Source organism: Alligator mississippiensis, chromosome 2, assembly GCF_030867095.1.
Source record: "Alligator mississippiensis isolate rAllMis1 chromosome 2, rAllMis1, whole genome shotgun sequence".
NCBI classification, from domain to species: domain Eukaryota; kingdom Metazoa; phylum Chordata; order Crocodylia; family Alligatoridae; genus Alligator; species Alligator mississippiensis.
Genome location: NC_081825.1, coordinates 199,999,660 through 200,015,401, shown reverse-complemented (window position 1 = coordinate 200,015,401; position 15,742 = coordinate 199,999,660). Strand labels below are relative to the sequence as shown.

At 43.1% G+C, this 15,742-nt stretch overlaps 1 protein-coding gene across 6 annotated transcripts in view; it reads left to right on the top strand.

The window, feature by feature from the left end:
- Nucleotides 1-15,742, top strand: part of GALNT18 (polypeptide N-acetylgalactosaminyltransferase 18) — a 546,174-nt gene that overhangs the window by 443,921 nt on the left and 86,511 nt on the right. For 5 of the 6 annotated variants that reach the window (XM_059722676.1, XM_059722677.1, XM_059722678.1 and 2 more), the window contains one exon: nt 6,421-6,585. The exons of the other annotated variant lie outside the window; for it this stretch is intronic. In XM_059722676.1, the coding sequence (XP_059578659.1) occupies nt 6,421-6,585 (165 nt within the window). The remainder of the gene's footprint in view (nt 1-6,420; nt 6,586-15,742) is intronic. 6 annotated transcript variants of the gene reach the window in all.

The following is a 15,742-nucleotide window of genomic DNA, read 5'->3' as shown; positions in this document are numbered from 1 at the left end:
CAAGTGGGAAATGGACCAGTTGCCAGAGAGAAGTCTCCTCCAGGTAAAGGATTTCAAGGGATTTAAGGAAACTAGAAACTAATTTTCAGGTTCTGGGCAAAATTACTCAGCTGATTTGTCAAGGCCAGAGGTCTATGATTAAATGGATATTAAACAGTTAAAAACTCTCTCTCTCTCTCTCTCTCTCTCTCTCTCTCTCTCTTTCTGTTTTTGGTGAGGGACATTCAGTCACTGGAAGGTGTTCACAGATAGCACATGGGCTGCAGCAGCGATCCTACTGGATGGATCAAAGATTGCCAAAGCTTTGATGGAAATTATAAGCTCTACATAAGATCTAAGTAAGCACATAGCAATCAGAGAAAAAGATTAGAAGAACAAAAGACTTATGTACAAAAAACAATGTTTTCGCTTTGAACAACTTGTTTTTGAACTACTTTAATTGGCTGCCAGTCACAGATTCCTGAGTGGGAAGTTTTTTGCAGGTGCCAAAAACACTTGGGGGTCTCATGTTAGAGGGAGGGTTGCAGCTTAGAACAACTGAACTGCAAAGTCCTACCTGGAGATGAGAGAAGGTGGGAAACCCCATACTTATGCAGTGCACTTGAGAGGGAATACCAAGGGTTCTAAGCTTGTTTCCCATACATACTACATTGGAGGATTCCTGCATCAATCATACAGCCTTATTCAGAGTGGATTTTAACTGATGGTTGTCCTGGTTACTTACATATTCCACCCACCCTTCATGATGAATTCACTGACTCACACTGATTTTCCCTGCAGTAAAAGTTTAATTTGAAGCCGTCCTTAAATATTAGCACTTAAAAGACTAATTGCATTGAGTGAAATACAAGAGAAATACTAATGCTTTGTGTTCCAGTAACAAAATTCAGAAGTTTGTTGTGTTACAGCATACAAAATAATTTTTTGGTCGTCTGTTCCTGTGTTGGCTTCAATGTAAGACTTTTCTCCTTAGAAATCAGTGGCACTTTGATATGTTATTTTGGTATTTCAGCTATTGGTCTCACTAATAAAACAGCTTTCTCTGTCTCTTACTAGTGAGAATTTCACCAGCCTCAACAAGAATGCTCTCAAAGGGAGACTCCATGCTGGAGTCTCCTTGGGCTCTCTGGGCTACACTGCCCTTGAAACAAAAACAAAACAAAACAAAGTACAGGCCACCCCACTGCTGGCTTTGGTCCAGGTTACAATGAGCAGCGACTTCCCAGTGACTTCCCGGTCCCAGCGACTTCCCAGCCCATATGTGCTTTCCAGATGAACCACTCGTACCCTCTTCAGGATGATCAGAAACTGAGGGTCAAAGTGGCACTCTAAAACTTGCCCCTGGGGGTAGACAGCTGTCTTTTTCAGACCCACTGTCCTGAGGAAGTTGCTGTCTGGGCCTTTGAGGTCTGCAATATAGTCTAGTAGATGACGACACTTTTTGAGGACCAACTTTGGTAAATCCACATACAACAGTGCCAGTGGAGCTGTAACAGTTTGTACCGGCTGAGGAACCTGGCTGTGTCTTTTTTAAGTGCTGCCAGTTGTGACATTTTCCATGACACGGGGATTGAAAGATATAGGCACTGCTCAAATACGAGTCAAATTTTCAAAGGCATGTACAGTTTTCAGTAAGAGTTACACGTCCATGTGCCTGAGTCACTTATGACATTTGGACTTAGGTTTATAAAATACTTAGATGCTTTTAAAATTTCTCTCTAATCCCTTTTGCTTACAGCCTGAAAGTGTAGTATGGTAGTATCATCAAAACAGATGTGCTGTAAAACATGCTTTGCCTGTATTTTCTGAAGTGTTTTTAACAAAAATGTCTCAGTTGTTATTTTGTGCTGAAGTGGATTGTATTGTAGCTGTCATGTTCATTGATGCTGGTTAAAACTATCCACTTGAAATGAAGTGAAGTGATCCACTGTAAGAAGTGGTGCTGTGGGCATTCGTTTATTTTGCCACCATACTGAATTCCATAATTCATGAGTACAGACCCCTTTTTATACTGTGATAGAATAAGAACCTTTTTTCATTTGTAGGACTCCAGTTTTCCAAGCCATAAAACAGCAACAAAATATACATAGATCTACCAAGCCAAATGTGAAAGCATTGAGCCAATTAATATAACTAAACTGAACAATCTCCTAATACATAACCCCAAAAGATTACTTATTTTCCCATCTTGTTTAAAGGACCCTCATAACCAATATTTTTGAAGATGAAAATGAGGTGAACAGATTTAAATGCATTGGGTTTCATGTTTACTGCCCTTTAAACAGGGAAGATGTAATTTCATAGCAATTAAAACTATACTCTTGTTGTGTAGCTGAGCCTTTTTTCAAGGGAAATAAGTTCAATCAGGATTTATCTATTAGCTATTTAAATCCAAGAATATTAGAAAGGTGGTAGTAGTTTGTAAATAGTACCAGCAGTCACCTTCTCTATCATTCATCTAGCTGTCTGTCATCTTTGTCTCATGGTATTTTGGTGTAAGGATTTTTCCATAGCAATGAAAAAGATCCTTATAGCCAAGGGCAACACATAGAACAACAAGCAGAGAAAATCTGTACAATCTTTGTAATTTTCCACTTTCCATTAATAATAAAATATTAAGGATGTGAGTGAGCATTTGTTGATTTCACCATTGGAACTGTTACAATGGAATCAAACTCTCAGGTTGTGCTTCAGTACAGAAACAAAAGGGCACTGGCACGTAAGGAACAGAGCAATATCCCACAGGAAACAACATACTTCACAGAAATAGTGCAGATCACGAAATTTGATTCTTCTTCTATGTATTTGATTACTCTACAAGGCAGGAGCACATGTGAAAAGTGAAGTGATTGCAAGGGTTGCTCTCTCAAAATTAGTGGCAACACCATTGTAGCACATTTTTATTATTTGTATCTGTTTGCTAACAAACAGTTCCAGGTTCAGTTTCCTAAGTCCCCACAACCTGGGCTGTCATTCTTCTCCCATTCAAGTGTACATCAGGGTGAATTTATTGGCATAACTTTCCAAAAGCACTTGCAGCTACAATATGACCTGGGCCCACTTTGACTAGTCATGAGGTCAGGTGATTACTGGGGCTAGGGATAGACATTACACATAAACCAGTTTAAGTGATCAGAAACTGGTTTAATCCTGTAACAGAACAGACATTCAGGTTACATAAATGAATTTCAAAATGTCTGAAACCAGTTTGAGATAAACCTGGTTGAATGTAGTATCAGACTTAACTGATTTGGCTCAAACCAGTTTATGTAATGTCTCACCCAGACCCCTTCCTGGTTTAAGTTAAACCAGAGTCCCCCAGCATCCCAGATGCTTTGCAGCCCTGGGCAGGGCTTTCTGCTCCAGAGAGCTGGGCTGGCCCTCTGCTCTGGTCCCTGGCTGGAGCTAAGGCAGAGACGGCAGGCACAGCAGACTCTGCCTGGCTTCCCCTTGCCCATTCCCCGCCTCACCACTAGCTGCTCAAGCAGGGATCCCTCCCTCCTCTCTACCACAGCACAGGCCGTAGACAGCATGTGGTATGCTAGCTAATGCTGAGAGGTGTCTGTGGAAGGCAGACAGGACGAAGGCAGACAGGAAGGTGTCATCTTAGGGCTTTTTGGAGCTAATCAACAGGTCAGCTGGTAATGTCCCTCTGTTCCTTCCTTGGAAAAGATGTTTAAGAAGAGCTTGAACTAATAAAAGAGGCTTTTGTTTTGCTGATGGGCTGATAAATGCTGTGTAACTACCCCCTGTGTAACTAAATGCTGTGTAAATCCTTGCTGGCTCCCTTGCTGGCCACAAGCATCAAGGGGGCAGGAGGAACCCTCCCTAATCAGAGCATCCTGCCAGGGCTTGGCCATGTTCCCCCTCACCTCAGCATTGTGGAAGTGAAGGGAGGGCTGCTCTAGCACACCTCAGTTTCTAGCCTGAGCCATTGCAGGCTTGTGCCTGCATTTCCTCAGTCCAGAGGGGCTGTCTTTTTGGTTACAAACTGGTTCAGCCTAGCCAGGTTAGACTAACCTGTAAAGATTGAATCAATTCAGGTTCAGGGTTTTGGAATGTCTGTCCCGAGCCTGAGAGCCTTCTGGCTGCTTTGTGGGGCAACCAGGCAGCACAGGATTTCATGTTTACGTCACCTTTGTGCACGTGCATTCTTTGAGTATCATAGTGCATTCTTCATCAGTTATCAGGATTTGGTTATGTGTGTTTCATTGCCTCATATTTTGTTCACGTTATATTTTTCTTTTGTCTTGTTCCTATTGGGACCCATGCTAAAAAGATTATATTAACACATAACTTCCTTCAAACAGTACTGATGCTTTTCTTCCTTTTTTGTGGTGACACAATTGAACCAAAAGGCAATAGAGCTGTGAAGAAATGCTGAACTGTAAAAAGTTCTGTGGCCTAACAATCCTTTTTAAAAAAATATTATCTCAGTTTTGCCTCCCTGCTTTAACATGGAATCCCTCATTCCTCTCTTTCTATGTTACTCCATAAAAGTGTCTGGACACTTCAACTCATCAATAATACTTACTTTGCTAGTTTGTCTGGGAAGTTTATTTCACATATTTATTGCTCTTCTAGTGCATCAGTTTTAATTGTAGTAATTTCAATTTCTTAATTTATGGATCAGATTTCCTATGCTGTTTTCTCTTTAATCTTGTAACAGTATTCATAGTTTATTTCTTTCAGCTTTATTTAACTCTCAGAAATTTGAATTAATCTCCTAAATCATCAGTCTTCTGTTCTTCTGGGAAAATAAGACTGACCAGAAGAGATTCTTAAAAATCTCAAGTTGTCTTAGTTTAGTTACCTTATATTTTTCACCAGTATCCCCAATAGCGGGGGGAAAGTAAACAAAACTGATCAAAGAGAAAATAGGCACAACTCCATTGCCTTGTGTAGAACTTTGCTACGGTGCATCAGCTGAGGATCTGGCTCAGAAATTTTAGATGCAGAAAAATGGAGAGACTTACACACCACTTCTTTTGATATGTATTTGATCCCTGTGTTGATTTATTCTAATTTCCTCCTGTTTTTTATGTCCTGGCATGAAGTATGCACAGATTTTTCTACAGTAGGTCCCCAAGTCCCTTCCTAGATCTTTAGTGTCCATGGCTGTTTTATTTAATCTGTGCTCTCTCTTCTTTTTATAATTAATATTTTATTAGATTTCTTTATAACAAAGTACACACTGTACATATAAAACAAGCAATATAACTTCAATAATAAACATGTCAGAACCAGCAGGCCCTGGAAATAAGTATCTTTCCAACCAGATGAAGTCCAGCTCCCTTCTTTTGTAGGGGTTAGTGTTACTAATAAACAACAAGACAATAAAAACATCAGTTTTACTCTTCTACCTAGGATCAGCTGCTCAGAGAGCTCCTCACTTAGGACTTTTTGGTTCTAAAACTTAGTGCCTTCCTCCCACTGTTTATGAAGAATTGTAGTGCAAAAAATAAGAGCCATTTTATCCATGATAATGATCCTGTCATAGGCTAAGTCCAGTCCTGTTAAATCAAATCCTTAAATGAGGACATTATAGTCCCATATTCTGGACTTGGATTGCCTTGCCAACATTTTACATAAACTTTCAAAAGCAAACACTATATGTAATATACTTCTTTTGTCATCCTTTCTCCATTTTCTTTTCCAACCTCTGAAGTCCCACTTAAATTTTCAGTGGAAAAACAGGGCAAAAAGAATAGTTTTCACAATATAACATTCTTTTGACTCTTTGGACCACAGAGTAATTACAGAGGTTTGAGAGATCAGTTCTCTGCTTTGAATCCAGAGCTGCAGGAGCCAGGCTCAGTGATGTAGACCTGTTTCTGTGTGCTCAGTGAAGTGTGTCTGAGGGTCCTGAGATATGATTGTTCTGTTCCATACTCTGCTGTACATCTCAGTTAACTGATATTGATTTGGTATTTACATTGCATCCTTAATAGCTCTACTTTTGAGACTTATTTTTTCATTGCCTTCTGTCACATGCAAGACTCTAAATTGTCTTGCGTTGTTATTCCCCATTCCTCCCTTTCCTCCTGTGGTGCAGGTGGGTATTTTCCTCAGATTAGAGTCAAAATTTATGGTAGTCCCCAAATTGACCCCACTTCCTGCAAGAAAATGTACCATTTACAGCAACTTGTTTTTTTTAAGCCCCGCCCCTCATAGATGGCACAATATATCAGCAAGTAACATGTTTTCTAACAGGTTTCCTAATTCGTGGTTACCAAACAAATATAGGTTTTCTTAAAGTAGCCCTTAAAATATTACATTTCTTCCTGTATATGAAAGGATTTAAAAGTGAACATAGGATCAAGGCAATAGTTCAGTTGTAGTCCACATATTTAGCTTGCTCTTACAGAAATACCTTCTCCGTACCTTCACCATGAATCTTGTTTGTGCTTTCTCTTGCAGAATGTTTATTATACAAGTAATCAGCAGATCCATGTGGGTGTTCTGAGTCCCACTATTGATGATGATGACAACAGATGCCTGGTGGATGTGAACAGCAGGCCCAGACTCATTGAATGCAATTATGCCAAAGCCAAGAGAATGAAGCTTTACTGGCAATTTACTCAGGTAATTCTTCCCCGGAAGATACTTCAAGAAGTTCATATGGGATCAGCTTTAAATAATCTTTTTTTTTATCAGCAGAATTGAAATAGATGCAGCTTTCTTTTTTTGTATAAGAAAGCCAGCAAACCATGTTTTCTATCTGATCTTAAGAGCAGGTATCACAGTCCTAATAGCAGGTATCACAGTTATAATAGCAGGTCTAAGTCTCCTGAATTTTGTCAAAGTTTTATTACAGATAATTTACTGTGTTAGCCAGCACTCTAAAGCACTGCTTACTGTTAAGGCAAAGTTACACTTAGACTGTACTAAGGGAACTTAAAGTGAGAGCATCCGCATGTTAAAGCTTGTTAACTTGTGCTAAGTGCCCTTTAAGCATCTCAAAGTTACATCACTTCAGACAAGGGTTAACTCTGGTCCATGCTGCTAATTAGGGTAGCTTCAGTCTACTCCATAGAGATAAAACAAGCAATTTGCAATTCTTCCAGCATCACAGAATGCAACCCTCGCCACTCAGAACAGGGATAGAGCACAGGTGTCCTGGCTTCTAGCCACACTCCTGCTTACTAGACCTCTAGTAGCAAAGTGAGAGCTGTGCAAGAAACAATATTACCCTTAACATGTGAGTGCTCACAGCATGGTGTAACTTCAACACTGCTTAACATTGCATAGGTTTTGCATGGTTAAAGTGTATTGTGTAACTTCACCCTTACAGAAGAATCTGAATTGCCTGGTTGAATGGTCACAATCCAACAAAATCCATTTTAATACAGTCAAATGTAAGGTAATAATTCTTTGAACAAAGGAGGTAGGTTTTACTTACTGGTTGGGATTCTCTTTTGGAAGTAGTGACTCAGAGCATGGTTGCACAAGCTTGTTACCATAGAGTAAACAAGGGTAGGGATTTATAGCTGGATGATCATAGTGGTTCCTTCTTACTTTACCGATCCACCCACTTTACCACAAAAAAGTAAAATCAGGTGTCTCTTTTGCTATGCTGTTGCCCAGGAATGCCTTTATTGAGACCAAACTTTGAGGGTCTTCTTCCAGAGGTCCACACAAGGAGCTGGAAAACAGAAACAGTGAAGCCATGCTCTCCAACACCTCTTTCTGTTTCTTCCTGAGGAAAGGGTGATTATTCCAGTTCTCCACCCCCATCAACAATTTTCACACAACCTCCTCTGCAAATCACTTTCCTCAGGCTTTGACCTTCAGAACCCAGGAACATTTACCTCTATGTAGAAAGGGCAACATGAAGTTTGTACATCATTCCTTCCTTCCCCACCGTAGCAAAAGCCTTATTATGAGAACTTGAGTAGTGCATAGGTCTATGACAAGAGTCTTTGAATCTGGGTGCATTGTACCCATCTGCTTTAGCCCTTGATTCATATCCCACCTATTTAATCATAGGTATGCAAAGCACTGTAAACTTATATATTTTCATGTAGTTTCACTTTTTATTTAACCAACTGTAATAATTGCAGTAGAAATATCCTGCAATAAACTAGAACATCTACATTAATGCAGTGATCATTTGGACTCCCTGGTCAATCAAGTATATCAGCATAATTTTTCTCTACAATTAATGCAAAATGTTTCTTTTGTTATTAAAGAATAGTACTCAAGTGGCAATCCTTAAATATCTAGTCTGGAAAGTAAGTCCAGATTGTATCCTTATCTTACAATGGCTTACTGTTAGGGATTTAATGCAGTTGTGCTCAAATTTTTCACTGGGTAAGACATATGGGTGGTACCTGGTCTGGCCACAAGCCCAATCCTGCCAGTGGTCCTGATCCGACATCTGGAGCTGACATGGTGGTCCCCAACCAACCAAACTGGGGTGGTGGAGGGCAGCTGCATGGGAGAAGGGAGCTTGACCCAGCCAGCCCCATGGGGGGGATAGGGCATGGCTCTGCAGAGGGGAGGGAGGTTGGTCCAGCCCCAGTCCAGCCTCATGGAGGGAGAGAGCATTGCACAGACCCCATCTGGCTATGCTGGGGGAAGGAGATGTGGCCCAGCTCCAACCCACTATGCTGGGGCTTGGGGTTTGGGAACTTGGTCATGGAGAAGTATGGCAGTGGTAACTGCTACAATATCACGACCACCAAATTTCTCAACCTGTGGGGAGCTCTGAAGGCTGGATGCCATGACTCTGTGGGCTGCATTTGGCCTGTGGGCTGGAGGTGGAACACCCCAGATTTAAATGTAATGTAATCTCAACATTGCTTTAGTATGGAAGTTCAGGCTGATGATCTAAATGCATAGTTTGAGGGCATTCTTTTAGCAGGTATTCAATGTTTAAACTGAATTTCAAGAAACTAGCATTACTTAATGTTGAGCTTGAACCATATGGCCTGGGCTTTTAGTGCCAAAGGTACCATTGTTTCTACTTCATACACAGCTGCACTTTATATTTGTGATTCCTTTTAGATTACATTTGTCTTTTGGCCCCATGTGTTTTCTGTTACTATAAGAGCTGAATTGACTATTTTAATTTAATATAACTTTAAGGATAAAAAAATCTAGAAACAAACTTTAAAAATTTCTCTGAAGATGTTTCTCGTTTTTAACCCCTCCTTTATTCTTTCTATACACAAGAAGATCATTTCTAAATAGAAACATAGTACTTTGCTTCATAGAATCCAGTTCAAGTCCCCCAAAACAAAATCTGCCCAAGAGAAGTGGAAGTCTCTTTTTTTTTTTTGGCCTTTTATCATAAATTAAGAGGCAAAGGAAATAATTAAAGGCATGCTGTTCAGAAAGGATTGTTTTGTTAATACCCAGTGTGATTAAAGTGCTGTTGTTTCTGAACACAAAATGCGATGCAAAGTAGGTTTTGCATGCTGTAAGCTACAAGAAACTAATGAGAGTAATCAAGGATTGCAAGGATAAATTGATGCATTGTGATTCTGGTCGCTCACATTTAATCTGGGAAAGGGAGTGCATTTCTATGAACACATTGGGAGCTGTCTTTAAAAATCTGAGAGGGGTCATTCTTTCTTTTTAAAAGCTCCTGTCTTTACTTTTTTTTTGTTAGGCAGTGATTGGAACTTCTGCATTCAGACATGATAATTTGTTGATGCTTATAAAGCACTTGTAGTCTTGGAGCTGTTGAAATATTTATATGTATTTTAAATGTAGTCTTTGGCTTCTGACCGTAGCACTTCTCGGACCCTCCCCAAATTACAGTCACATCCTTGTGCTTCTATAGATTCTGTGAGCTGGCCATGATCCCGACAAGGAAAGCTAATAATGCAAGTCATAAAATATGGGAGAAGGGAGAGCTGCCTCAAGCTAAACTGGTAACCATTCAGTTTTCAAAGCTACAGCAGGGTAATCAGATTGAACTGGATTTCCCAGAACAGTGTAAAATCAATGCATATGTCTATGGCTGAAAGACATTAATTTAAAGGTTGCAATGGGATCTTATTCCCAATCCCAACAATTTGTGCTTCTTGTATGGTAGATGGCACAAATTTCAGATCAGGGATCTGATCCAATCACACTCTGTTTGCCAGTGCAGGGGAAGCCTGTGATTGTGATTCTTGCAGGGCACTAGGATGTCCTGCTCCTTTTAAAGGCTGGAACCTGCTAGGGAGAGAGCCCTAGTAGTCAGCTGGGAGCCCCAGGGCAGCCAGAACAAGCTAGTGGGCCCACACCTGCCAGCGGTCAGCTGACCAGAAGGGACAGGGCCTGGCTCGTATATAAACCCCAGGCCAGAGGCCAGGAGGGCAGTTCTCTGCCAGCAGCCAAGGGGGAAGGAGCTCTCCTAGAGGAAGCAAAGGGGAGAGGCCTGATTGCAAGTGCAGCTTCTGATACTGTTGAGGGACAGAGCACACCCTGTGTGGCTTGAATTATGTTATAGCCGGGCGGCTTGAGTTATGTTGTAGCCTTGGGGCTTGCACGTTGATTTTTGTTTATAAGACCGGTGGTTTGGGGGAGGCTACTGGGGAAGGAGAAGGCCTCATTGGGGCCCTGCTATAGTGTGGGGGTCCCAGCGCCACTGTGGGTGCTGTGGGAGACCAGGCTGCAGAGAGCCCGGTGACATAGACAGGTGCACAGACCCCAGTGCCAGTGTGTGCACCATGAGAGACAGGGCTGCGGAGAACCCAGTGACAACCCGAAGCCTAGTGAAACCAAGGCCTCGGGGGATGCTGTGGAAGTACCATCTGTGAGGCTTGGGGCGTGGTAAAAGGGGTGGTTTGGAGCCACGCATATAACCCATAAAACTGGGGTGTCCCGTGAGATCCATTTTGCAACAGGACCCACAAGGGGTCTGGGAACCCACGGGGTTCAGGGAACTCCATTGGGACCATGTCCAATAGGACGTGAAGGCAGCCTCCCTATATCATAAATCCAACAAGATGTGGCGGGCGAGAATAGAGGGTGCTCATTGGGCCAAATTGGCACAGTCAAGGGGCCTTAGGGGTAACACGGCCATCCTTAGGGACCCCATCCTGTGACAGTGATCATAATCCTGAGCTTGTACTACCCTGACAAGCTGAAAATTAGGTGCCTGACAATCAGCTGATTGTCAGCTGGCTTGGGACTGCACTGGGACTCAAACAAGCTCACGTGTGTACCCTGGAGCTGCCCGATCATAAGCTGATTTTCAGTATCACAGCCAGGGAGTTTTTGCATAGTCCCAATCCAGCTAACAATCAGATGGTCACTGGCCAGTAGGGATTGCACAGAGACTGGTTTGAGCCCCAGTGTGGTTCCACATCCAGCTGACAATCAGCTGGTTTTGAGCCAGTGAGGACCATACAGGGGCTGTTTGGGGACCCCAGTGTGGTCCTGACCCTGCCACTCATTCAAGTTAATGGGTGATGGAAACCAGTCAAAGAAATATTACACGTTTTTTGTGCAATATTTTTGTGGCTGGTTTTCCTTTTGGTGGTGCCATTAATTGCCTGAATATGTGACGAGGTTACTGTCACGGCGGGGTCCTCACGGAGGGCCGTGATCTCCTTGAGGCCCTCTCACCGCGCTACTCCGGCCCGAGGGCACCCTCCATTCTCGCCCGCCATGTCTTGATGGAATATATGTAATAAGGAGGCTGCCTTGTGTTTCCTCGGGCCTGTCAGCTCCTGGACCCCTCGTGGGTCTCCCCATACAATGGGCGCTACCCAAGCGCCCTAGCCTTATGGGCTATGCGTGGCTCCTACCTCCCCTGATACCACGCCCCAAGCCTCGCAGATGTAACGGACGTTGTTCAGTCTTTACGCCCGCTTCCCGGGCCTCCTCTCTCATGTGGCCCACTCTGGGCTCTCTCTCTCGTGCCCAGCCTCTTGCTGAGACTCCCGTCTAGCCCACTCTGGGCCTCCCCTGCCGGTGTGGTTCCGCTCCGGGACTCTCCAGCGGGCCACCGGTCCTATGGGCCAACCGCACGGACACCCTCCCTGACTCTGGCTCCCTGCACTGCTACTCCCTGTCTTCTCAGGGGCAACCGCAGCGCCCTGCCTTGGTCTGAGGGGGGGATTGCCGCACTGGCCTGCGGCCGGGCTCGCTATGCCCGTGCGCCCACACTGGGCTATTCAACAAAGCACGATGGCGTTCCCCCTTTCTGAGGCTCACCACGCCCACACTGGGCTACTCAATAAAACACAATTGCGTTCCCCCTCTCTGGGGGCTCGCCGCGCCCACGCTGGGCTACTCAGTAATACCGCCCCTTTCCTGGGGCCGGGGGCTATGTTCCCCCACACGCAATCCGGGGTCTCGGTCCCCGTCCGCAACCTACGGGTTGCGCCCGCGACCCACTGGCCGCGCTCCTCGCCGCCAGTTGCTCACGCACTGGCATGCGAGCTGCGCCTTCCCTGGTGCTATGAACAATAATGCACCCTCCTGGCGCTAGGGCACCCCACACTCTCTGGGGTCCCTGTGATTGAGGCCTCCTCCAACCCCTACAGCCTCACCCAAGCCTCCGGGTGTAATAACACAACGCAAAACCACAAGCCCCTAGGCTGTAACACAAATGCAAGCCGCATGGCCATAACCCATCATCCTAGCTCAAGCCTCCAGGGCTATCATGAGCTGTACTTGCGGCTTAGGCTCCTTCCCATATCTCAGCCAAGGGAGCTCCTGCCTCTCCGGCTGCTGGCAGAGAACTGCCAGCCTGGCCTCAGCCCTGAGCTTTATAAGGGCCAGGCCCTGCCCCTACAGGCAGCTGGCTCCGCTTGGTTGCTCCGGCAACCCGCAGCTGCGCTCATTACCTGAGCCAGCCTCAGCTGGGCTCGTCATGTCAGGCCAGGGCGCGCTCACTCGCTCCCTGGCAGTTTCTCCACTCTAGGAGCAGGGGTACCGAGGTGCCCTGCAACAGTTACTATTGAAGACATGATTAACAAACTAATTGTGTCTTACGTGTAATGTCCGCTAGGGGCCTATGAGTTCTCTGTCTATGATGGGAATTTTTATCGGGAAATGTTAGAATCTTCATGAAAAACCCAATTTACATTCTAAGAGAAAGCATTTCAACCCAGACTAGAGCTAAAACCTAATAATGCCTCTTCATTTCTGCCACTGCATTTTATATTTCTATTTAAAATCAGGAAGAATCGTATGTATGAAAGCATGCAACTTTTTGAAAATGTGTCACTTAGATTTGATGCCTCGCTTTCTTTCCTTTACTTCCTATACGTTGAATGTTTCATCATATTATTGCTCATCATATTCATTCATATTAACCTTGTCATTCAGATACCAGATCTGGAGACATTCTTAAGATACAGCAGTGTGATCAAACACTACTATTGACGGTGCCCTTATGTGAATGACCATAGGTCTTCATTTCTTAGAGTTGTCAATCAAATCCCCTGTAGAATCACCGAAGGTTCCTAAAAAGTAAGACATAAATAAATGTATGTAAAGGAAAATATATTAGCATGCAAAAAAGTGTCATTGCTGTATGAATAGGTAGCTCTTTTTGCTACAGCATATTACTTGCTCATTAATATATGACTGGGGAAGCTTCAGGTTTAGCTAAAACAGCAAAGAAAGGTTTACTCTTATCCCAACTTCGAAAAAGTTTTCAGCATTTTTTCTTACTGATAACATGCTTGTATTTTTAAATACATGGCCATTTGCAGAAGTGCCCAGTGAATTTGGGTGCTTCAATTTTTGGTGCACAACTCAAGATACATTGAAAGAACCTGATTTTCACTGAAATTTGTCCATATGCTGTGTTCCACAGAAAACCTGAGAGCCTTGTTTACATATTAATTTTAGGTGACTCTTGGAGTTCTTAATGCCTGGATTGTCCAGACATTAACATCTGAAACTAATTTTAAGTACACTTTAGGTGGATTAAAGTTACACCAGTCCAGGGCAGGTTTATCTCTGATCTGTGTTACCCAGCTTGTGTTCCATTAAAGTGTGGCCACTCCCCGCAGATGAGCTGCCGACGTTGCAGTCCTCCAGCATCCCAGGATGCAGTGTCCCCTCCTCCATCCTCCTCTTCTGTGTAGGCAAACTTTCCACTCCCTGAACTCTACTGCCCAGGGGACAGTTCTGGCACCAAGCCAATTTTCCTTCCCACCCCCAGGGGTGCAACCCTGTGCAAACAGCCTGCAGAGCACATGCCTGCTAGCCATGTTACAGGGCATGGACAGGTCCAGGAGTGGAGTTTATAGGGAGTGAGGGGAACAAGGAATGGGTTGGGGTTTCCTTCACCAGGGCAGGGGCAGTAGCTTCCCCAAAAGCTAGAAGCCTGTCCTGGATTCATCAGCCCTGTAACGGCAACTCACAGCTGTAGCTCCTAGTCATACCCCTGATTGCCAGCCCTCTAGTGGCAGGTCACAGCTGTGCAGGTTGGGGACTGTCAAAAACGGTTTTTAGCCTTACAGTGAGATTGCACCAAATTTGAGCTAGTACTAACACTGATTACATTTGAGCAGCTCAAAGTGCAATGTGTAACAAGACAATGAGATGCCCATAATCACAAGTCATGTGTGAACATCTTGGTCCATGGAATCTCCATGGTACTATATTTTTTGGCATTAAAAATGTAATTTGTGGTGGCATTAAAGGCTATAGATAAATTATCTCCCCTGTACAGGTATAAATAATAATATTCGAATACATTATTGATGTTACTTTGGCTTTACACCAATGTAATTTTAGCAAAATTTGAGTCAGTTGTCTCTGTATAATTTGTCTGATATAAGGTCTTATTGGTGAGTATGTCTGTGTGACAATGCATGAGTTCAGTTCAACCAGTTAATGTTTCCTCTAAATTAAGGAAAACCTTTTGGTTTATATCAAGTTATAAATGCTTAGGATCTTGTACATACAGTATAGGGCTCACAAATGTAAAGTCACTGAGACTGAACGCTTTGTCACTGACATCAGCGTGAAATTAAAACAGGAATATATGACATGGTTGCTTTGTCAGTTGTATAGCCTAACTTATAAGGAGGGATGCCACCAATATTATTTACATTAATATAAAACTATAAGAGAGGAAAATCTGGACATTTTTAAAGTGGTGACCCTGTATTTAAAAATGATTGGTCCTGTACATTAGGACAGTCTGTGGTGTTTTCTTTGCAAGGCCAAATTTCATGGACCAGTCAAGGAGTATAAACTCTTGTATAATCGAGATCCAGCTGATGTGACTCTGAGCTTTGTAAATATATCAAATGCAATGTGAGTTGGTAAAGTGTAGGCTTCAGTGACACTCCTGCTTTCAAGGCTTCTTCAAGTATTTATATCTGTAATTATGTCAAATTATGTAAATTGGTGCTGAAAAGATTCACAAAACTGGGTAGTGTTCAAGAAGTTTATTGCTTAGAGTGCCTGTCAGGTATTCTCCTAGAGAAAAGTTTTTTTGGGAGTACCATTATCTGGTATGAATGTTTGATGACAGTTTACTTATTTCAGTATGTATCACCACTTTTTACTGAATCAGAACTAAATTGGAAATTTTAGCAGAACAGGAAGTGAGCATATCTAATCTGCAAACCAAATGGGTCACAAATGTATTAATTTGAACAAGATATCAGGCAACCTGAATGACACAGGTCTGAGCTGTGATGAAAGCTATAGCCACGCTAAGGTGTGACTGGCATCCTTCCTTGTCAGTACTAAATTATCTGTCCTAGGCCTCCTAAACATGAATTATCACAGCTCTTTAATGGCATAACCAAGGTCAGAATCCTATGGTCTC